Here is a 23,641-nt window from a genome sequence, read left to right as displayed (position 1 = left end):
TCTCCTTCCTAGCTTCCCAGAGATTCCTAGGATAAATCCCACCCGGCCCAGGGGACTTATCTATTTTCACACTTTCCAGAATTGTTAAAAGCTCCACCTTATGAACCTCAAGCCCTTCTAGTCTAGTAGCCTGAATCTCAGTATTCTCCTCGACAACATTGTCTTTTTCCTGTGTGAATACTGACAAAAAATATTCATTTAGCACTTCTCCTATCTCCTCGGACTCCAAGCACTCCTATCTCCTCGGACTCCAAGTACAACTTCCCACTACTGTCCTTGACTGGCCCTATTCTTACCCGAGTCATTCTTTAATTCCTGACATATCTATAGAAAGCTTTAGGGTTATCCTTGATCCTACCTGCCAAAGACTTCTTATGTCCCCTCCTGGCTCTTCTTAGCTCTCTCTTTAGGTCCTTCCTAGCTAACTTGTAACTCTCGAGCGCCCTAACTGAACCTTCACATCTCATCTTTACATAAGCCTCCTTCTTCCTCTTGACAAGTGTTTCGACTGCCTTAGTAAACCACGGTTCCCTCGCTCGACCACTTCCTCCCTGCCTGACAGGTACATACTTATCAAGGACACGCAGTAGCTGTTCCTTGAACAAGCTCCACATTTCCATTGTGCCCATCCCCTGCAGTTTTCCTCTCCATCCGATGCACCCTAAGTCTTGCCTCATCGCATCATAATTGCCTTTCCCCCAGATATGACTCTTGCCCTGCGGTATATACCTATCCCTTTCCATCACTAAAGTAAACTTAATCGAATTGTGGTCACTATCACAAAAGTGCTCACCTACCTCCAAATCTAACACCTGTCCTGGTTCATTACCCAGTACCAAATCCAATACGGCCTCGCCTCTCGTTGGCCTATCGACATACTGTGTCAGGAAACCCTCCTGCACACATTGGACAAAAACGGACCCATCTAAAGTACTCAAACATAGCGTTTCCAGTCGATATTTGGAAAGTTAAAGTCCCCCATAACAACTACCCTGTTGCTTTCGCTCCTATCCTGAATCATCTTTGCAATCCTTTCCTCTACATCTCTGGAACTTTTCAGAGGCCTATAGAAAACCCCTAACAGGGTGACCTCTCCTTTCCTGTTTCTAACCTCAGCCCATACTACCTCAGTAGACGAGTCCTCATCAAACATCCTTTCTGCCACCGTAATACTGTCCTTGGCTAACAATGCCACCTCTCCCCCTCTTTTACCACCTTCCCTGAGCTTACTGAAATATCTAAACCCCGGCACCTGCAACAACCATTCCTGTCCCTGCTCTATCCATATCTCCGAAATGGCCACAACATCGAAGTCCCAGGTACAAACCCATGCCGCAAGTTCACCCACCTTATTCTGGATGCTCCTGGCATTGAAGAAGACACACTTTAAAACACCTTCCTGCCTGCCGGTACACTCCTGCAACTTTAAAACCTTACTCATGACCTTACTACTCTCAACCTCCTGTATACTGGAACTACAATTCAGGTTCCCAAGCCCCTGCTGAACTAGTTTAAACCCTCCCGAAGAGCATTAGCAAATTTCCCCCCCAGGATATTGGTACCGCTCTGGTCCAGGTGTAGACCATCCCGTTTGTAGAGGTCCCACTGACCCCAGAATGAGCCCCAATTGTCCAGGAATCTGAAACCCTCCCTCCTGCACCATCCCTGTAGCCACGTGTTCAACTCCTCTCTTTCACTATTCCTCATCTCGCTATCACGTGGCATGGGTAACAACCCAGAGATAACAACTCTTGTTTGTGCTAGATCTAAGTTTCCACCCTAGCTCCCTGAATTCCTGCCTTACATCCCTATCCCTACCTATGTCGTTGGTACCTATGTGGACCACGACGTGGGGCTGCTCCCCCTCCCCCTTAAGGATCCCGAAAACACGATCCGAGACATCACGCACCCTGGCACCTGGGAGGCAACACACCAACCGCGAGTGTCACTTGACAACAGCTCCTCCACAAACCACCTTCAGGTTCGGGTGACCACAACGGAGGTATGCATATTTCCCTTGCAACAGCCAATCAGCAGCTCCTCTCTACTGCCCTCTGCTGGATGCTTGTCTTCACTTGAACAGCTAGGGTCTCTAGCTCAGGTACACCTTCAAGTTCGGGTGACCACAACGGACCACAAATTTCCCTTGCAACAGCCAATCAGCATCTCCGCTCTACTGCCCTCTGCTGGATGCTTGTCTTCACTTGAACAGCTAGGGTCTCTAGCTCAGGTACACCTTCAAGTTCGGGTAGCCACAACGGAGGTATGCAAATGTCCCTTGCAACAGCCAATCAGCAGCTCCGCTCTACCGCCCTCTGCTGGATGCTTGTCTTCACTTGAACAGCTAGGGTCTCTAGCTCAGGTACACCTTCAAGTTCGGGTGGCCACAACGGAGGTATGCAAATTTCCCTTGCAACAGCCAATCAGCAGCTCCGCTCTACTGCCCTCTGCTGGATGCTTGTCTTCAGTTGAACAGCTAGGGTCTCTAGCTCAGGTACACCTTCAGTTTCGGGTGACCACAACGGAGGTATGCAAATGTCCCTTGCAACAGCCAATCAGCAGCTCCGCTCTACCGCCCTCTGCTGGATGCTTGTCTTCACTTGAACAGCTAGGGTCTCTAGCTCAGGTACACCTTCAAGTTCGGGTGACTACAACGGAGGTATGCAAATTTCCCTTGCAACAGCCAATCAGCAGCTCCGCTCTACTGCCCTCTGCTGTACCCTGGCAAGGTTTCATTGGCACAGCCGTTGACTCCCGGGTGCCAGGTGAATCCCGTTGCGCCTGGATCCGCGTTGGGCACAGCGGGTTCGCTGAATAGCGTTCCTTGTGTTTAAATGCAAGCAAGTATGTCATGGGATTTGAATGGAATGGGGGTGATGCAATTAATGGGAAGAGCCAAGGCTGTAACATGCAGAGTTTGAGTTTAGTTTTGGCTGTAAGCTGAACAGCAGCTTCTGCAGAAGGATGTTAGGGATTCAGCATTAACCTGACAGGGTCTGGCTCTCTTCAAGCAGTCTCTCAAAAGACCTCTCTATCCAGAGACTGGCAAGTAATCCTGTGTTTGCCAACTCTGTTTAAAAGTGTTTTTGGACCTGTAATGGGTTTCATTTGATTAGAGATAAAGAAGGTATCAGTTAGAAGTTAAAGTGTTTCTTTTGATTGTTAAGCATTTGATATACCATCAATGAACACACGACAAGTGGCGAACGTAACTGAGGCTTTAATAAACTAAACAGAAAGCCTCCTGGCCTCGGATCCCGAACTGAGGCAGCGGCGGAGACTAGCCACCTTTATACCGAGCCCGGGGGAAGGCGGAGCCAGCAGGCAGTAGCTTACCACATTACATATAATACATTGGCAGTTTACCACAATACACAGATTATATGCTACAGTGGTTTGGACCCAGCAGGGACAAGCCCAAGCATGTAACAATACAACAGTACAATACAATACAGTGGTTTACCACATTCGCCCCCTGTTTAAAAAAAAGAGTCCAGCAGGGGTGAAGTGGACTTAAAGATCAAGTCTGTCGGGGGCCTTCACCTTCCGCCGTAATCGCCTCAGTCCCAGCTGTGGTGTGGGCACCGGTGTCGAGACCTGCGCGTCCGGGAGCGTGCCATCCTCTTCTTCACCCAGTAGTTGAGTCGGTGGAGGGGGGGGCGGTGTGTGGGCGGGGGTGGTGGTGATGGCCACCGGTGGGCCTGCGGCTGCCAGACCTTGAAAGTAGCTGGGTCGCGGTGGAGGGAGACGGTGTAGGATCAGGGGTGGTGGTGATGGTCGCTAGGGAACCTGCAGGTGCCAAATCCTGGAGGGAGACTGTGTCCTGTCGCCCGTCATGATGTGCCTCACAGGGCAGCACGGCGGCGCAGTGGGTTAGCCCTGCTGTCTCACGGCGCCGTGGTCCCAGGTTCGATCCCGGCCCTGGGTCGCTGTCCGTGTGGAGTTTGCACATTCTCCCCGTGTGTGCGTGGGTTTCGCCCCCACAACCCAAAAGATGTGCAGGCTAGGTGTATTGGCCACGCTAAATTGCCCCTTAATTGGAAAAAAGTGAATTGGGTACTCTAAATTTATTATTTTTTTTAAATGATGTGCCATGTAGGCATATTGTGGATTGGCATGGAGGAGCATGACCTTCTCGATGAGGGGATCTGCTTTATGGCTCCTGGCATGCTTCCAGAGGAGGACGGGCCCTGGGACTGTCAGCCAGGACGGAAGCGAGACCCCGGAGGTGGACTTCCTGGGGAAGGCAAACATACGCACGTGAGGGATCTCGTTGGTGGCAGTGCACAGGAGCGACCGGGTGGAGTGGAGCGCATTGGAGAGGACTTCCTGCCAGCGGGAGACTGGGAGACTTCTAGACCGTAGGGCCAGGAGGACGGCCTTCCAGACCGTCGCTTTCTCCCTCTCCACCTGTCCGTTGCCCCGGGGGTTGTAGCTGGTCGTCCTGCTTGAGGCGATGCCCTTGCTGAGCAGGAACTGATGCAACTCGTCGCTCATGAAGGAGGAACGCCGATCGCTGTGGATGTACGTGGGGAACCCGAACAAAGTGAAAAGACTGTGCAGGGCCTTGATGACGGTGGCAGAGGTCATGTTGGGGCATGGGATGGCAAAGGGGAATCTTGGGTATTCGTCAACAATGTTGAGGAATTACACGTTACGGTCAGTGGAGGGGAGGGGCCCTTTGAATTCGATGCTGAGGTGCTCAAAGGGGCGAGAGACCTTTACCAGGTGTGCTCTGTCTGGCCGATAGAAGTACGGTTTGCACTCCGCGCAGATCTGGCCGTCCCTGGTCACGGTCCTGACCTCCTCGATGAAGTAAGGCAGGTTGCGAGCCTTGATAAAGTGAAAAAAACGGGTGACCCCCGGGTACAAGAGGTCATTGTGGAGGGTCCGGAGTCGGTCTACTTGTGTGCTGGCACATGTACCGCGGGATAGGGCATCTGGGGGCTCATTGAGCTTCCCAGGACGATACAAGATATCGTAGTTGTAGGTGGAGAGCCCGATGCTCCACCTCAGTATCTTGTCGTTCTTGATTTTGCCCCACTGTGTATTGTTAAACATGAAGGCAACCAACCGTTGGTCAGTGAAGAGAGTGAATCGCCTGCCGGCCAGGTAATGCCTCCAATGTCGCACAGCTTCTACAATGGCTTGGGTTTCCTTTTCGACAGAGGAGTGTCAAATTTCAGAGGCATGGAGGGTACGGGAGAAGAAAGCCACGGTCCTGCCCGCCTGGTTGAGGGTAGCAGCCAGAGCAAAGTCCGACGCATCGCTCTCCACCTGGAACGGAATGGACTCGTCCTCAGCGTGCATCGCAGCTTTGGTAATATCGGCCTTGATGTGGTTGAAGGCCAGGTGGGCCTCAGCCGTCGGGAAAAACGGTGGATTTAATAAGTGGACGGGCCTTGTCCGCATAATTGGGGACCCACTGGGCATAGCAGGAGAAGAACCCCAGGCATCTCTTCAGGGCCTTGGGGCAGTGGAGGAGGGGGAGTTCCAGGAGGGGGCGCATGCGGTCGGGGTCGGGCCCTAGGACTCCGTTTTCCACAACGTAGCCAAGGATGGCTAGGCGGGTTGTGCGGAAAACGCATTTTTCCTTATTTTAGATGAGGTTCACGAGTTCAGCGGTGTGGAGGAAGTGCCGGAGGTTTTCATCATGGTCCTGCTGGTCATGGCCGCAGATGGTGACATTATCTAAGTACGGGAACGTGGCCCGCAGCCCGTACTGGTTAACCATTCGGTCCATTTCTCGTTGGAAGACCAAGACCCCATTAGCTGAAGGGAACCTGAGGAAGTGGTAGAGGCGGCCATCTGCCTCGAAGGCAGTGTATTGACGGTCCTCCGGGCGGATAGGGAGCTGGTGGTACGTGGACTTCAGGTCAACTGTGGAGAAGACTCGATACTGCACAATCTGATTGGCCATGTCAGATATGCAGGGGAGGGAGTACGCATCGAGCTGCCTGTACCGGTTGATGGTCTTATTGTAGTCGATGACCATCCGGTGCTTCTCCCCAGTCTTGACGACCACCACTTAGTCTCTCCAGGGGCTGGTACTAGCCTCAATGATCCCCTCTCGTAAGAGTCACTGGACCTCCGACCTGATAAAGGCCCTGTCCTGGGCACTGTATCGTCTGCTCCTAGTAGCGACGGGCTTACAGTCCGTGGTGAGATTAGCGAAGAGCGAGGGTGGGGCGACCTTAAGGGTCGCGAGGCTACAGACGGTGAAGGGGGCGGGGGTCCGCCGAACTTTAAAGTAAGGCTTTGGAGGTGGCACTGGAAGTCGAGCCCCAGTAATAGGGCAGCACAGAGATGGGGAAGGACGTAGAGTTTAAAGTTAGCGTACTCTACACCTTGTACGGTAAGGGTCGCGACACAGTACCCCCGGATTGCTACTGAATGTGATCCGGGCCAGGGAGATTTTCTGGGTCGCGGGTAAAATTGGGAGGGAGCAGTGCCTTACCGTATCTGGATGTATGAAGCTGTCTGTGCTCCCGGAGTCGAAAAGGCAGGCCGTCTCGTGCCCGTTGATCCGGACTGTTATCGTAGATTTTGTGAGGTGACGAGGCCGAGACTGGTCGAGCATGATGGAGGCGAGCTTCGGAAGGTGATGGGTAGGCCGGTCGGAGGTACCGGCGGCCAGCTTACGACCGGGTGAGCAGGGCTCACGGGAGGCTGCGGAGTGGTCCCAAGACCCCCATCGGTCGCACGTGATGGGTGGAGTGCAAGATGGCGTCAAAGATGGCGGCCCTCATGGGTCGCATGTGCTGTCGAAATCGAAGATGGCGGCGAAGATGGTGGCGCCCACAGGTCGCACATGGCGGGTGGTGCGGCAGCTGGGGGTGGCCCCGACAGGCAGCAGGCAGCGCTGTTGGGCCTAGGAGTTTTCGGGAGAGATCAGGCCTGGCAGGCTTTCGCAAAGTGGCCCTTCATCCCACACCCGTTGTAACTCGCGTTCCGTGCCGGGCAGCGTTGTCTGGGATGCTTACCCTGGTCGCAAAAGTAGCACTTCGGGCTTCCGGCGTTGGCGGGCTGCTGCGCGGCACAGGCCTGTGCCGCACTCGAGTCGGGTGATGGCGGTGCCCACGAGGTCCACGAGGGTGCCACGCGGTCGGAGGTGTAGGCCTCCATGTTCAGGGAGGCCAACTCCAGTGAGTTTGAGAGCTGCACTGTCTCTGGGAGGCTGAGTGTACCCCCTTCTAGCAATCGCTGGTGGATGTAGTTTGATTTCATGCCTGCGACATAAGCGTCCCTGGCCAACAGCTCCGCGTGTTGGGTAGCCGATACCGCTTGGCAGTCACAGTTCCGGCAGAGTACCCGCAAGGCACGCAGGAATTCTGCTAGTGATTCCCCAGGGCGTTGTCATCTCGTGGCAAGAAGGTGCCTAGCATACACCTCGTTTACAGACTTTACATAGTGTCCCTTCAGCAGCATTATCGCCTCCGTATATGAGGGGGCGTCCCTGATGAGAAGAAAGACTTGCGGGCTCACCCGTGCGTGGAGGATTTGCTTCTTTTGGAGGTCGGTGAAGTCTTCGGTGAAAGATCCGAGGTACGTTTCGAAGCAGCTTAGCCAGTGCTCGAATGTTGCAGTGGCGTCGGCTGCCTGTGGGTCCAGCTCCAGGCGATCAGGCTTGAGTGATGAATTCATCTTAGGTGTTTAGTTTATTAAATTGATATGCCATCAATGAACACATGACGAGTGGTGAACGTAACTGAGGCTTTGATAAACTAAACAGAAAGCCTCTTGGCCTCAGATCCCGAACTGAGGCAGCAGCTATTAAAGAGCTGGAGAAAGTTGCAACAGAACAGGCCGACCGGATCATCACCTAATAAAAAGAAGTGGCAAGGCTGCTCACGACACAAGGGAGCCTGAAGGGGAAAATCAACGACCAGGAGAACTGATCGAGGCACCAAAACCTACAGATCGGGGGCCTGCCGGAGGGGATCGAAGGTAAGAACCCCACGGACTATGTGGCCTAAATGCTGGGCAAGCTGGTGGGAAGGAATAGCTTCCCCAGCCCACCCGAAATTGATAGAGCACACCGGTCGCTTCACCCAAAGCCCAAAGCCGGGGGACATCCGAGGGCGATAATCGCCATAATGCAATGGTATCAAGACCGGGAACGAATCCTGCGCTGGGCGAGACAAACCAAGAACTGTAACTGGGAAGGTCACTGGATTCAGATCTGCCAGGACATTGGGGCTGACCTGGCCAAGCGCCGGGCAGAATTCAATAGGGCGAAGGCCGCGCTGTACAAGAGCGGCGTAAAGTTTGGGATGCTGTACCCAGCCAACCTCTGGATCACATCCAAGGCAGGAAGCACCTTTTCACGGTCCCTGCGGAAGCATAACAAGTTTGTCTTGGAGAATGGACCCAAGGATGCACAACTAACCCCGGGAGGGGGGGCCACCACACTAGTGGAGACGCTAGCACTGGGAAGCGAGCAGCAAAGAGAGGCGACGGCGCATCTCCCACAAGGGGGAAAGCGCCTGTCAAGGGGGGGTAGGACATCAGTAACAGGGGGACGACTAGAGGAAGGATCAGAGGGGAGGGAAGAGGATCAACTATAGGGAGGGGGGGAGGAACACTGAAACAGAGGGAACAAGGGCATTAGGCTGGTTACAGCAGGCTACACGTAATCTTTCTCCAAGAGACGCACTCGAGGGAGAAGGACTGACTGTGGGTAAGGACGGGATGGGTGGGACAGACCTACCATTCTTGCTACGGGACGAAAGCCAGGAGGGGTAGCCATACTGCAAAATAAGAGGACGGTGTTTACTGCGACGAGGACAGTGATGGACCCAGGGGGGCCGGTACGTCAGGGGTGTCCTGGACGGGGCACTGGTCATAGTGAACGTGTACGCTCCCAACTGGGATGACACGGAGTTTATAAAGAAGACCATGGCGAAGATCGCCGACATAGATACACACCGACTAATCATGGGGGGGGGATTTAACTGTGTACAGGACCCACGGACAGACAGGTCAAATCCAAAAACTGGAAAGACCTCCAACACGCGAAACAACTCAGCTCATTCATGGAGCAGATGGGGGCTATGGACCCATGACAGTTTACCCACCCAAGGGAGAAGGAGTTCTCCTTCTTCTACCAAGTACACAATGTATATTCACAGATCGACTTCTTTGTTGTGGAGAAATCGGTGCTTCCAGGGCTAGTAAGACCGGACTATTCTGTGATTGTAATATCCGACCACGCTCCACACTACATGGATGTGAAGTTGGAGACGGACCTTGCCCAACAACCCCCATCGTGGTTGACACGGCCCTCTTGGCCGATAAGGCTCTCTGTGAGAAAATATGACAGGCCATATACAAGTATATTACTAATAACCAGAATGGGGAGGTCTCACCCTCCATGTTCTGTGAGGCACTGAAGGCTGTGATCAGGGTTAAATTATTGCTTACAAAGCACGGAAAGATAAGGAAGAGAGGGTGACTAGGCAACAGCTAGTCGACTCCAAACTGGAAGTAGACTGGCAATGCTCCAAGGCCCCGATCCTGGAGCTCCTGGCGGAGAGGAAAAAGCTACAAATGGACTACGACCTGCTTTCCACGAGGAAAGCAGTTCACCAACTCCGCCAGGCATGGTAGATCCTGTACGAGCACGGAGACAAAGCCAGCAGCCTGTTGGCTCACCAGCTGAGAAAGCAGGTCGCCACAAGGGAAATAGCCCAGATTAGGGACAAGCAGAGGCACATTAGGAGCGGAACTGGAAACGGGGGCTGAACACCTCTGAGCCTCCAGCAGGGGACTTGAGGATGGCGCAGTTCCTTGATGGACTGGACATGCCAGTCGTGGGGAAGGATAGGAGACGGGGTTTGAAATAGGGTGGGACTTTGGAGCGAAGAACTGCACGGGGTCAACTCCACCTCCACATGCGCAAAGCTAAGCCTGATGCAGCTAAAAGTGGTACACAGAGCCCACTTAACTAGAACCCGAATGAGCAGGTTCTTCCCGGAGGTGGAGGACAAACGCAAACAGTGCCAAGGAGGCCCGGCCATCCACGCCGACATGGTCTTGTCTTGTCAAAGGCTCACTGTGTTCTGTACAGCCTTCTTCGAGGCAATGTCCAAGGTGGTGGGGATGAGGGTGGAGCCTTGCCTAAGAGTGGCAGTCTTCAGGGTATCAGAAGAGCCAGACCTCTTCATGAGGAGGAGAGCCAACGCCCTTGCTTTTGTACTTTTGTATCTTTAATAGCCCGCCAGAGAATCCTGCTCGGCTGGCAGTCAGCAGCACCACCCAAAGCTGCAGACTGACTGTCCGACCTATCGGAATTTCTGCAAATAGAGGAAATTAAATTTACCATCTGGGGAGCCATTTACCCGACTGTCCCAAGACCTGCTTGTAGCCAACAGCCAATAAGCCAAAGGTCGGAAGAGGGCAATCAAAGGAGGGGGGTGGGGGGGGGGGAGAATCAGGAGGCATGGAACCCAACCATGTCCAGCAAATAGAAAAATACATGGCATCACACCAACCCAAATGAAGCAGGACACAAGAGCAGACGAGGGATGAAGGCATGCCAGACGGCCAGAGTAGGATGGGGATCAGGTCAAAAATGGGGAGAGGTGAGCAGGGGACCCAGCCAGAATCAAATGACTACTGGAAAACGAAAGACAAGAAGATGTAACCATTGTAAATAACGAAAGACAAATGATGTAAATAACAGAAGTCGACTGATGTATATATATTTCTTTATTTTTCTTTTGTTTTCAAACATATGTCCACACTTATCTTTGCTCTGTATGTTACAAAAAACCCCACAAAAACATTTTTTTTAAATTCCCTGGATGCAGCCTGCCTCCGCAGCTGGTAGGCCAGAGTACATTCGCCTTCTCTCAGATTCATATTGCACGAGGGCAGCACAGTGGCACAGTGGTTAGCATTGCTGCCTCACGGCGCTGAGGTCCCAGGTTCGATCCCGGCTCTGGGTCACTGTCCGTGTGGAGTTTGTACATTCTCCCCGTGTTTGCGTGGGTTTCGCCCCCACAATCCAAAAAGATGTGCAGGGTAGGTGGATTGGTCACGCTAAATTGCCCCTTAATTGGAAAAAATTAATTGGGTACTCTAAATTTATTTTTAAAAAGAAAAAAGATTCATATTGCACCCCACTTGCCCTCCTTTGCTGCCCCACTGCCCTCCCCATTGTCAACCAATCGATCTGCCCCTGCTACCTCTTCCTCCACCAACAACTCCTTAGTGGGAGCCCCCGAGTATCTCCTGTCCACCTCGGCTATCAGGTCCAGCAACTGTCCATGCTCCTCCCTTCTCATCTTATCCCTGTCCACCTCGGATCACCGCCTTTAACGCCTCCCAGAACATGGCCATCGACACCTCCCCGTTATGATTGAGCTTCACCTAATCCCCAATCACCAACCTCACCTTTTCATAAAACCCTTTTTCTGCCAAAAGTCCTGAATCCAGCCTGCATCCCGACCTCTGCACCTGCCCCGAAGTAAGCCTAACCTCCAGCCAATGCAGCATGTGATTCAAAATCACGACTCCCGCATACTCCACCGCCATCACCCCCATCAACACTGCTCTACTCACCACACAGAAATCAATTCTCGAATACACCTTATACACGTAAGAATAACGAGTACTCTTTCCCCCCCCCCGCCGGGTTCTTAAACCTCCATGGATCAACCATTCCAATATGTTCCATAAACCCTCCCAACTCCTTTGCCTTCCTCAACCTTCCCATTGAATTGGGGCTCAACCTGTCATCCTCGATTCCGTCACACAATTAAAATATGCACCCATAATCAACTGCTGCGTATCTAAGTGCGGAATCCTTCCCAGTAAACTCTTCACAAATCCCACATCATCCCAATTCATGGCATATACATTGACTAGCACCAATGGCATCCCCTCCAGCACCCCACTCACTATCACATATCTACCCTCCGGGTCCCGCACTTCCTTGGCCCGCACAAACCTCGCCCTTTTGTTCAACAAAATGACCAACCCCCGTGACATTGAGTAAAACGTTGAGTGAAATACTTGTCCCACCCATTCCTTCCTAAACCTAATCTGACCCTTCACCCGGAGGTGAGTCTCCTGTAAAAAGATCACCTCCGCCTTCAAACTTTTTAGGTGTGCAAAAACCCAAGACCTCTTAATCAGCCCGTTTACACCACGGACATTTCACATCACAATTTTCACTCAAGCTTACATCTCCAATCCCCTCTACCATCCACTATCACCCCACTCCGGCTCTGCTTCATTTAATACCACCCTAAACCGGGCCCATCCTAGATGGCCCCCCTCCTCACCCATGACCATGCTCAGTGTCCAACTCTACCACAGCGCGATACCCCCTCCCCACACCCCCAGCTTTCTCCCCTGTTAAATCCAGCGTGCCTCTTCGCCAGCTCCGCACCAATGTTCTGGTATATTCAGACACGATTCCCATCCCATTCACAGACTCGCTTCGCCCTGGCCCATCGTAGGATCTTCTCCTTTTCCATGAACTTGTGCAACCGCAAACTCACCGCCCCTGGTGGCCCCGCCGCTCTTGGCTTTTGCCTTAAGGACCTTTGGGCCCGATCCACCTCTGGGGCCTTGTCCAGTATCCTCTCCTCCATCAAACCGGCCAGCATCCTCAACACATATTTTGTGGCGCTCATTCCTTCCACACCCTCTGGCAGACCCACAATTCGCAGATTCTGCCGCCTGGACCTGTTATGTTCCTCAACCTTCACTCTCAGTGACTTGCATAGATTCCCCAGGATCCCCACCTCCGCCTCTAGGCACACGATCCGATCGCTCTGGACGGACACCACCTTATCCACCTTGCGTATCGTCGCCCCTTGTGCCTCAAGGCATTTCTCTACCTGGTCCATCGATCCTCGAAGAGGTGCTACTGTCCTCTCAATGGTCTTTGACCAGTTATCATGCATCCCCTTGCTTTGCTGGTGAAATTTGTCTTTGGTGAATGTCATCAACTGCTCCATCTGGGGCTTTCCCACGAGAAATAACCCTTCCTCCTCCGCCATTCTCACAATTGTTGCTGTGCCACGGGTCCTATCTAATTCCTTAGCAAGGTCTTTAACTGTTTTTGCTGGTCTAGTAGCCAGTAGATATGCCAATCTTGGGGATAACCTCTCCGTCTACACCTTCTGCACCACTTTCCTGCGGGAGCTACCCCACTAACGGGTATAAAGCACCCAAACCAATGCCATCGAGCCGGAGCTGCCCTGTGTGCGACCACACACTCCATGGACGCTACCGGACGTCCTCGAACATTGTGGAATCATTAGCTAGCATCCCCACTTCTGACCTCATGATGGAGGGGAGGTCATCGCCAAAGCAGCTGAGGTTAGTTGGACCATGGACACTACCCTGAATGTAATGTTGAGAAATAAGACACTCACAATTTCAGTCAGTTTCTATTCACAAACTGACTGTTCCTATTATGAAATCCATATGTTTAAGGTTGAAAACTCTCACTAATGGGGGTTATCTTTGACCAGTAACCTAACTGGATTAGCCGTAAAATTCTGTGGCTACATGAGAAGGTCAGACGCCAGGAATCCTGCAGAGAGCAACTCCCCTCCTGACTCCCCAAAGACTGTCCCCAATCTACAAGCCTCAAGTCAAAAGTAAGAAGTCTTACAACACCAGGTTAAAGTCCAACAGGTTTGTTTCGAATCACTAGCTTTCGGAGTACTGCTCCTTCCTCCGGTGTAAAGTGTGATGGAAGTCCAAATTGTGATGGAATACTCCCCACTTGCCTAGAGGAATGCAGTTCCAACAGCACTCGAGAAGCTTGACATCATCCACATCAAAACAGTCGCTGATTGGCACCCCATCTACCAACATTCACTCCTTCCACACTGACGCACAGTAACAGCAGTGCATACCATCTACTGCAGGGACTCACCAAGGGTCCTTAGAAAGCACCTTCCGCATCCACAACCATTGCCATCCAGAAAGATAAGAGCAGCAAATATTTGCGAATACCACCAAGTCCCCTCTTAGTCACTCATATCTTGACTTAGAAGTACATCACTGTTCTTTCACTGCCACTGGGTCAAAATCCTGGAACTGCCTCCCTAACAGCACCATGGATGTACCTACACAACGGGCTGCAATTGTTCAAGAAGACAGCTCACCACCACTTTCTCAAGTGCAATTAGGGATGGGCAATAAATTCTGCCCTAACCAGCAAAGCCCATATCCCTTGAATTAATTTTTTTAAATGACATCTGAAGACTGGTAATTTATCTGATTTAGTGAGGGAAATTTTAACACGGGTGAGTTGAAGGCATTGGGTGGGAGTGAGAAGGTTAAAAAGGCGAACATTCCTTGTTCGTCTGGAAGAAGGCAGCAGCCTCCCAACTTCCAGGTTACGCTGATGCCAGAGAAAGGTGTGGCTACCTTAAATGGCGTCTGGCAAAGGATGTTGGGAAAATGGCCAAGTTCAGGGACAAACAGGCTGCAGCTCCGAATAAACAAAAGGCTGCACCCCAGACTTTGCAAAACAACATAGGAAAAAGGCCCTCAAGAGGCCATCCCGGGTCAGTGAGAAAATCACATACAATGTAACAGACTCAGTGGCGTCTGTTCCCTTATTTGGAAAGGCCTACGTGCCTCAGACATCAGCGGACATGGCCCGTAAGGACACACCCCACCATCAAGGAGGCGAGTCTTGATTGGATTTAATCGATTAGGGTGATCAAGCCCTGATCGATTGATTGATAGCTCACCTGGGACCACCCAAAAGGGCACGAAAATCCCCAGGGATAAAAGATGCTGCACAACCCCTCACTCGCTCTCTCAACAGCAACCAACAACGGTGACCCTTTACCGGCCAAAGAAGAAGAAGATCATCCACGCCACCGATAGAAGGAAGACCAGAGCCAAGGACGAGGAAGACCAGCAACCGGCCATCGAGAACTGCAAGATAAAGGCCATATCTGCCCGGTACTTGTCAGTCACTTGAAAGTTAAGTTAAGGTCTTGCATGTATTAGCTTTGGAGTTTGACTTATGTGTGTGTGTGTGATTGAATAACTTTAACATTGTGTGAAAGTAAATAGATATTGAAGTGTTTCATGAAACAGACTTGTAGTCATTTGTCCGCCGTATATGGGTTAACACACACTGCTTTAGGCACAAAAAGGGGCAGATAGCCAACCCACTCCTTGGAGGCGGGTAGATTGATGCACGATCAATTGCACAAAGACTAAAGTTGGGTACAACTGTGTCTTTATTACAGTCAGATGCGTGGCCTCCTGCTGCAGCTGGCGAAATGGCAGGGCACTGGAGGTCATGCATATTTATACAGTTCCCCGTGGGCGGAGCCAGCCGGCAGGAGCTACCGGCGAACCGGTAGTGCAGGTCCTACCTTACATCTCCTATTACAGTGGTTCACCACATTCACCCCCTGTTAAAAATGAGTCCGGCGGGGTGACGTGAAACTATATACAATTAGTGCAATTATGTACAGTGGCAGGGAAAGAAAAGTCCATGTTGATGGTCCGGAGTCCGTCTAAGGTTCAGCCGGTCCGGTGCTTCGTTGGGAGTGGCGTAACGGTGGTGGCGAAGTCGGAGTTGGCGGTGGTGGAGGTGGCACCGATGGCAGTGGTGGCGGTGCTGATGCTGGTCAGTCATCGGGGAACTCCGGGAGCGTGCAGAAGTCCTCTTCGTCCTCTTGTGTGGAAAAGGGGAGGGGGGGGTGGTCTGGTGGGGTCAATATTGGTGGCGTGGTGAGAGGTGGGGGGGGGCGCATTGGTGGGGGGGGGGGTGTTGGGGTGGAACCTGATTGTGCCAGGTCCCTGAGTGAGACAGTATCTTGGCGGCCGTCGGGGAACTCAACGTAGGCATATTGAGGGTTGGCGTGGAGCAGGTGAACCCTGTCCACCAAGGGGTCCGCCTTGTGGAGTCGGATGTGCCTACGGAGAAGGACGGGTCCTGGAGCAGCGAGCCAAGTCGGGAGCGACACCCCGGATGTGGACTTCCTGGGGAAGGTAAAAACACGTTCATGGGGTGTGATATTAGTGGCGGTGCACAATAGTGACCGGATGGAGTGCAGAGCGTCAGGGAGGACCTCCAGCCAGCGAGAGGCTGGGAGGTTCCTGGATCGTAGGGCCAGCTGGACGGCCCTCCAAACCGTCCCGTTCTACTTGCCCGTTTCCCCGGGGGTTGTAACTGGTCATCCTGCTGAGCAGGAACTGACGCAGCTCATCGCTCATGAATGAGGATCCCCTGTCACTGTGGATGTAGGCGGGGAAACCGAACAGAGCGAAGATGGTGCTGAGGGCCTTGATGACGGCGGCAGACGTCATATCGGGGCATGGGATGGCGAAGGGAATCTGGAGTTCTCATCGACAACACTGAGAAATGTACGTGTTACGGTCAGTGGAGGGGAGGGGCCCTTTGAAATCCACGCTGAGTCGTTCAAAGTGTTGGGAAGCCAAAAACCAGGTGCGCACGGTCCGGCCGGTAGAAGTGCAGCTTGCACTGCGCACAGACCTGGCAGTCCCTGGTGACTGTCCTTACTTCCTCGACGGAGTAGGGCAGATTGCGAGCTTCGACCAGATGGTACAATCGAGTGACCCCTGGGTGACAAAGGCTGTCGTGTAGGGCCCGGAGTTGGTCCACTTGTGCGTTGGCACATGTACCTCGGGAGAGAGCGTCTGGGGGCTCGTTGAGTTTACCGGGGCAATACAGGATCTCGTAATTATAGGTGGAGAGCTTTATTCTCCACCGCAAGATTTTATCATTTTTGATCTTGCCCCGCTGTGTTTTATTGAATATGAAGGTTACCGACCGTTGGCCCGTAAGGAGAGTGAATCTCTTACCGGCCAGTTAATGCCTCCAATGCCGCACAGCTTCAACGATAGCCTGGGCCTCCTTTTCGACCGATGAGTGTCGAATTTCCGAGGCACGAAGGGTACGGGAAAAGAATGCCACGGGTCTACCTGCCTGGTTTAGAGTGGCGGCAAGGGCGACGTCTGAAGCGTTGCTTTCTACTTGGAAAGGCAGTGACTCATCCACTGCGTGCATCCCAGCCTGGTGATGTTTGCTCTGATGCAGGCGAAAGCATGTTGTGCCTCGGCCGCAAGGGGGAATTGGGTGGACTGAATGAGTGGGCGGGCCTTGTCCGCAGAGTTTGGGACCCACTGAGCATAGTAGAACCCCAGGCAGCGTTTGAGGGCCTTGGGGCAGTGGGGGAGGGGAAGGTCCATGAGGGGGCACATGCGGTTGGGGTCGGGCCCGAGAAGTCCCTTTTGGACTATATAGCCGAGAATGGCTAACCGGGTCGTGCTGAACACACACTTCTCTTTGTTGTAGGTCAGGTTGAGAAGAGTGGCAGTGCAGAGGAATTTATCAAGGTTGGTATCGTGGTCCTGCTGGTCATGGCCGCAGATGGTGACATTATCTAAGTACGGAAACCGTACTGGTCAACCATTTGGTCCATCTCTCTTTGGAAGACCGAGACCCCATTTGTGACACCGAAAGGGACCCTAAGGAAGTGGTAGATGGGACCGTCCGCCTCAAAGGCAGCGTATGGCTGGTCCGGCTTCCGGATGGAGAGCTGGTGGTAGGCAGATTTCAGGTCAATTGTTTTGAAGACACGGTACTGCGCAATCTGATTGACCATATCAGATATGTGTGGGAGAGGGTACGCGTCGAGCTGCGTGTACCGATTGATGGTCTGGCTGTAGTCCACGACCATCCTGTGTTTCTCCCCAGTTTTAACCACTACCACTTGGGCTCTCCAGGGGCTGTTGCTGGCCTCGATAATATTCTCCTTCAGCAGCCGCTGGACTTCGGACCTGATGAAGGTCTTGTCCTGGGTGCTGCACAGTCTGCTCCTAGTGGCAACAGGCTTGCAATCCGCAGTTAGATTGGCAAAAAGGGAGGGGGATCAACCTTGAGGGTCGCGAGGCCTCAAATGGTAAGGGGGGTAAGGGCCCGCCGAATTTGAGATGAGGCTCTGAAGGTTGCACTGGAAGTCCAGGCCCAACAGGAGTGCAGCGCAGAGATTAGGAAGGACATAGAGGCGGAGGATACTAAATTCTACGCCCTGGACTGTGAGGGTGACTGTACAAAAGCCTTGGATCGGGACGGAGTGGGATACGGAGGCTAGGGAGATCCTTTGGTTGGCAGGGTGGACCGCGAGGGAGCAGTGCCTTACCATATCTGGGTGAACGAAGCTTTCGGTGCTCCCGGAGTCCAGCAGGCACGAGGTCGCGTGGCCATTGATTTTAACCGTCGTCGACGCGGTGGCCAGTTTGTGCGGGCGAGATTGGTCCAGCGTTATCGAAGCGAGATGCGGGTAGCCATCGGATGATTTGGGTGGCGAGCGTGTGCGGTTCCGATGTCGGGATGTCCGGAGACCCTGTGGGGGACAAGATGGCGGTGCCCATGGTGCGCACATTGCGAGGTCGGGACAAGATGCGGCGCCCATGGGACGCACGTGGCCGAAGGGCGACAAGATGGTGGCGCCCATTGGTCGCACATGGACCCGGGAGGATAAGATGGCGGCTCCCATTGTGCGTCTGCCGTGGGGGAGGGGGCGATAGCGGGCGCGATCGCAGCGACTGCGTGGGCCTGGCACACCGCCGCAAAGTGGCCCTTTTTACTGCAGGCTTTACAAATTGCAGTGTGGGTCGGGCAGTGTTGGCGGGGGTGCTTCTGCTGACCGCAGAAGTAGCAGCGGGGACCCCCGGGGTGCGCGGATCGGCGTGCGGCACAGGCATATTGGGAAGGTAGGGCCCCGGCTGAGGAGGTCGTTCGGCGGGGTCCAGGAGGGGTATGAAGGAGTAGAAGGGTAGGCAGCGCGGCGGGAGGGGTACGATTGTATGTTACGGGATGCGACCGTCGTGGAGAACGCCAAGGTTTTCATCTCCGCCAGTTCGAGCGTGGCCCCTTCCAGTAATCGTTCTCGGATGCGGTCCGACGCAATCCCCGTCACGAAGGCATCGCACATGAGGAGATTTGTGTGTTCGGCAGCCGTAACGGCCTGACAGTCCCAGTCCCGGATGAGTGGAATTAGGGCCCGCCAGACGTACTCGATGGACTCACCAGGTAGTTGCGAGCGGGTGGCGAGTACATGCTGGCGAAGAGCGTGTTCGTCTTCTGCGCGTAGTGTTCCTTCAGGAGTTCCATTACTTTTGTGTAATTTGTGGCGTCTTGGATCAACGGAAACACGCTGGAGCTCAGTCTGGAGTACAGGACGTTTATCTTCTGAGCCTCCGATGGCACGAGGTCTGCAGCTTTGATGTAGGCCTCAAAACATGCTAGTCAGTGAGTAAAGTCTTTTCTGACGTTGGGCGAGTGCGGATCCAGCTGCAGGCGATTGGGCCTAATTCTGATATCCATTCTGTGGAAAATCGGACTGTAATAAATTGATGCACGATCAATTGCACAAAAACTAACATTGGGTACAACTGTGGCTTTAGTACAGTCAGATGCGTGGCCTTCTGCTGCAGCTGGCGAAATGGCAGGGCACAGGAGGTCATGCATATTTATACAGTTCTCCATGGGCGGAGCCAGCCGGCAGGAGCTACCGGCGAACCTGTAGTGCAGGTCCTACCTTACCTTACATCTCCTATTACAGTGGTTCACCACATAGGTATTATAAAATATGTGACAGAAGATGGAAGCCTTGAATTTGATCTGTTTTTCAGATTTAACTCTTGCTAACCAGATTTTCCAGATGTAAGATCTGGCAGCTACTGTGAGGCAAGGGCAGCCTCGAAGAGACGCTTAGCACTGTTGCAGCATTTCTTGTGGACCAGGAAGAGCAGAGGTGCCTTCAGGCCCACCCTCCATACATATCCATGTGGTATAAGTACATCCACAGTGCTGTTAGGAAGGGAATTCCAGGAGTTTGACTCAGCGGCAGGGAACAAGAAGCGATATAGTTCCAAGTTAGGCTGATGTGTGGCTTGGAGAGGAGCTTGCAGGTCCCCGTGCATCTGCCTGTTCATCTCGGTGGTAGAGGTCGGGGTTTGGAAGGTGCTTTTGAAGTTGATTGTCCAAGTATCACCAAGGCCTGAATAAAATATTTGACTTTTTCATAGTGAGATGAATAACATAACTTATAATTCAAGTTTAAATATCAAGTTCTGAATCCATTTGAAGACGATGTTTCCCAGGAGATCATTGCTGGAGCAGACTGGCCTGCTTTGTGATGAATGTTTTGTAATGCATTGAATCTTCTTTCTAGTTCTGCGGTGAAATATTTTATGTTTAAATATATTTTTCATCTTTTGTTCACAATTGAAGTTGTTACTGATGTTGTAACCTGTCCCAAATATCAATATTTGAATCATTTTGGGGTGTTTTACTAGGTTAATTACAAATTATAAATGCAAATTATGCTTTTTTATTTAGAAAGTTTTTGTGGCTTGTTGGTACTTTATTTTAATACATTTATTCATGTTGAAGTATTATTCATTGCTACTTTTATGAATCGATGATTGATGAAGCAGAAGAATCCTTTGCCTTGTAGGTTATTGACATTCTTACTCGTGAAAAAGAAGAGTACCATAAAAAACACGAGGATGAGCTGAAGAAACTAAAGCGAGTGGCTGAAGAGGAGAAGCTTCGCCTGAAGGAGCAGCTGATGAAAGGATTGGAGGAGCTGGTGAAGAAACACACCACTGAAATCAAGGCAGTCCAGACCTCAATGGAATTGGAAAGAAAACAGCTGCAAAAGGTACATGCGGTATCTCGTGTTTTCTTGGCCATGCTGTATTGAATGTGTCTCATTAACATTTAGATGATGCATATTTATTAAGGTAAGAATGGTTGGTTTAAAACACCATGGGATCTGGTTTTGAATATCATCCCTATCCTCCTCCAGACTGTCAGAAAATGTCCTTTTGTTCAGACAAATCCTGAATGCTCCAGTTATTTTCATAATGTAAGACTGCCTATGAATTTGCGGTAAATTACCAACTTAACTCAGAGAGACTGCCACTGGCTAACTGGACTGCAATTATATTTTTCAGCCCTGTGCGTTCCCCAATCCTTGGCTTGGCTCATGTGGGAAAGGCAAATGTTGCAGGAGTGCAGGAATGCTGTTTCGAGCATGGAGCTGAGCCGAATTGTTGGAGCTGAGTACAAGTCAAATGAGCCTGTATTCGTTTTTCTACTTGATGCTCGATCAATTGCACAAATCTTGAGTTGGGTACAACTGAGGCTTTATTGCTCGAAGATGTGTGACCTCCCACAGCAGCTGGCGAAATGGCTGCAGCATGGAGGTCACACATATTTATACACCGCCTACTGGGCGGAGACAGCAGGCAGGGACTACTAACGAACCTGGAGTACAGATCCTACCATACATCACCTAATAGAGGTGCAGCAGTGGTTTACCACATTCCCCCCCTGTTAAAATTGAGTCCGGCGGGGGTGGTGGAGAACTATGTACAACAAATGGTTTTCTTTTTACATTTACATTTACAATCCTTGACAGAGGGAGAAAAAAATGTCTTTTGAAGTCCAGTGGACCAGTTAGAGGTTTAACCGGCCTGGAGCCTTGATGTGCCGCTGGCAGCGACGTAGCGGTGGCGGAGATGCCGATGCTGGTCTGAAGTCCGGAGCCTCCGGGAGCGTGCCAAAATCCTCTTCATCCTCGGGCGTGGGCAGGGGAAGGACGGATGGTCCCGGGGGGGTTGCTGCTGGGAGCGCCAGGGGAGGGGAGGGTGGTGCCGGGCAGGGTGTGTGTGTGTGTGTGTGTGTGTGGAACCTGGTGGTGCCAGATCCCTGAGGGAGACAGTATCCTGGCGGCCGTCGGGGTACGCCACATAGGCATACTGGGGGTTTGCATGGAGTAATTGCACCCTTTCAACCAAACGGTCTGCCTTGTCGAGTCGGACGTGCCTACGGAGCAGGATGGGTCCTGGAGCTGCCAGCCAAGTCGGGAGCGACACCCCAGATGTGGGCTTCCTGGGGAAGGCAAAAAGACGTTCGTGGGGTGTGTTGTTAGAGGCGGTGCATAGTAGCGACCGAATGGAGTGTAGTGCATCAGGAAGGACCTTCTGCCAGTGGGAGGCTGAGAGATTCCTGGACCGTAGGGCCAGTTGGACTGCCCTCCATACCGTCCCGTTCTCCCTCTCTACCTGTCCATTTCCCCGGGGGTTGTAGCTTGTCATTCTGCTGGAGGCTATACCCTTGCTGAGCAGGAATTGACGCAGCTCATCACTCATAAAGGAGGATCCCCTGTCACTGTGGATGTAAGTGGGGAAACCAAACAGAGCGAAGATTGTGTTGAGGGCTTTGATGACGGTGGCAGACGTATAAACGGGGCATGGGATGGCGAAGGGGAATCTGGAGTACTCATCTACCACACTGAGAAAATACGTGTTATGGTCGGTGGAGGGGAGGGACCCTTTGAAATCCACGCTGAGGCGTTCAAAGGGGCGCGAGGCCTTCACCAGGCACGCACGGTCCGGCCGGTAGAAGTGCGGCTTGCACTCTGCACAGACCTGGCAGTCCGTGGTGATCATCCATACTTCCCCGATGGAGTAGGGCAGATTACGGGCCTTTATGAAATGGCACAACCGTGTGACTCCCGGGTGACAAAGGCTGTCGTGCAGGGTCCGCAGTCGGTCTACTTGTGCGCTGGCACATGTACCTCGGGATAGGGCGTGTGGGAGCTTGTTTATCTTACCGGGCGATACAAAATCTCGTAATTGTAGATGGAGAGCTCGATCCTCCACCTCAAGATTTTATCATTCTTGATCTTGCCCCGCTGTGTGTTATTGAACATGAAGACTACCGACCGTTGGTCAGTGAGGAGAGTGAATCTCCTGCCGGCCAGGTAATGCCTTCAATGCCGCACAGCTTCAACGACAGCTTGGGCCTCTTTCTCGATGGATGAGTGTCGAATTTCTGAGGCATGAAGGGTGCGGGAGAAGAATGCCACGGGTCTCCCTGCCTGATTGAGGGTGGCGGCTCGGGCGACGTCTGATGCGTCACTCTCTACTTGGAAGGTGTTGCTAACTTTGGTTAGCTCTTAATTTGTTGCCCGTTGTGTCTTTACTTAATTTGCTCTGTCTCTATAACCTTTGCTCGAGAGTCGCCAGGTATCTTTATGATACCACCACGAGGTTCAAGTTCACGTACTGATCAATAACTCACTACACCAGTTAGTAAGTTTCAAATCAAAACACATTTATTATACACAGTCAATCACCACTCATGCATAAAACTCTACTTACTAGACTATCTCTAACACTAAAAGGCCTATACTTAGCTTTGGAACTGGCCCACCAGGTCAGGGGAACAAATGGCCTTTTGTTCGATTCTGAGACTGCAGGATTCCAAGCTGGTATGGACTGGTAGCGAGGAGCGCCTATCTCGTAGCGTGCGTTGACTGGAGACTGACTTGGTTGATGCAGCAATTTAGGCAAGTCAAGTTCAAGGGTTGTTTCGAGCTGCTGAGAGACCCTGCCAAGAAGACCGATTTGAACTTGGGGGCTCTACTTTATAGTCCCCAGGGGCTTTGCGCCGTTCGGTGCGGACCCCGTATCTGGGTCCAAGTGATTGGACTAGGTTCCGATCACTTGGATCGATTTCTCCAATACTGGAGCCGTTCCTTGATCGCTGGGCGGTTCCTGAGTGTATTGGCCATCCTTTGTCTTGGTTCCTGCTGGCACCGAG

At 52.2% G+C, this 23,641-nt stretch overlaps 1 protein-coding gene across 5 annotated transcripts in view; it reads left to right on the top strand.

Annotated features, from left to right (window-relative positions):
- LOC140408776 (protein FAM184B-like) overlaps positions 1–23,641 on the top strand; it is a 496,156-nt gene that overhangs the window by 320,519 nt on the left and 151,996 nt on the right. For all 5 annotated transcript variants that reach the window (XM_072496452.1, XM_072496448.1, XM_072496447.1 and 2 more), the window contains exon 5: positions 20,484–20,690. In XM_072496452.1, the coding sequence (XP_072352553.1) occupies positions 20,484–20,690 (207 nt within the window). The remainder of the gene's footprint in view (positions 1–20,483; positions 20,691–23,641) is intronic.

The sequence above is a fragment of the Scyliorhinus torazame genome, chromosome 3 (genome assembly GCF_047496885.1).
Source record: "Scyliorhinus torazame isolate Kashiwa2021f chromosome 3, sScyTor2.1, whole genome shotgun sequence".
Classification (NCBI taxonomy): domain Eukaryota; kingdom Metazoa; phylum Chordata; class Chondrichthyes; order Carcharhiniformes; family Scyliorhinidae; genus Scyliorhinus; species Scyliorhinus torazame.
Note: the sequence above shows the minus strand (reverse complement) of the source record. Positions and strands in the feature narration are given on the sequence as shown.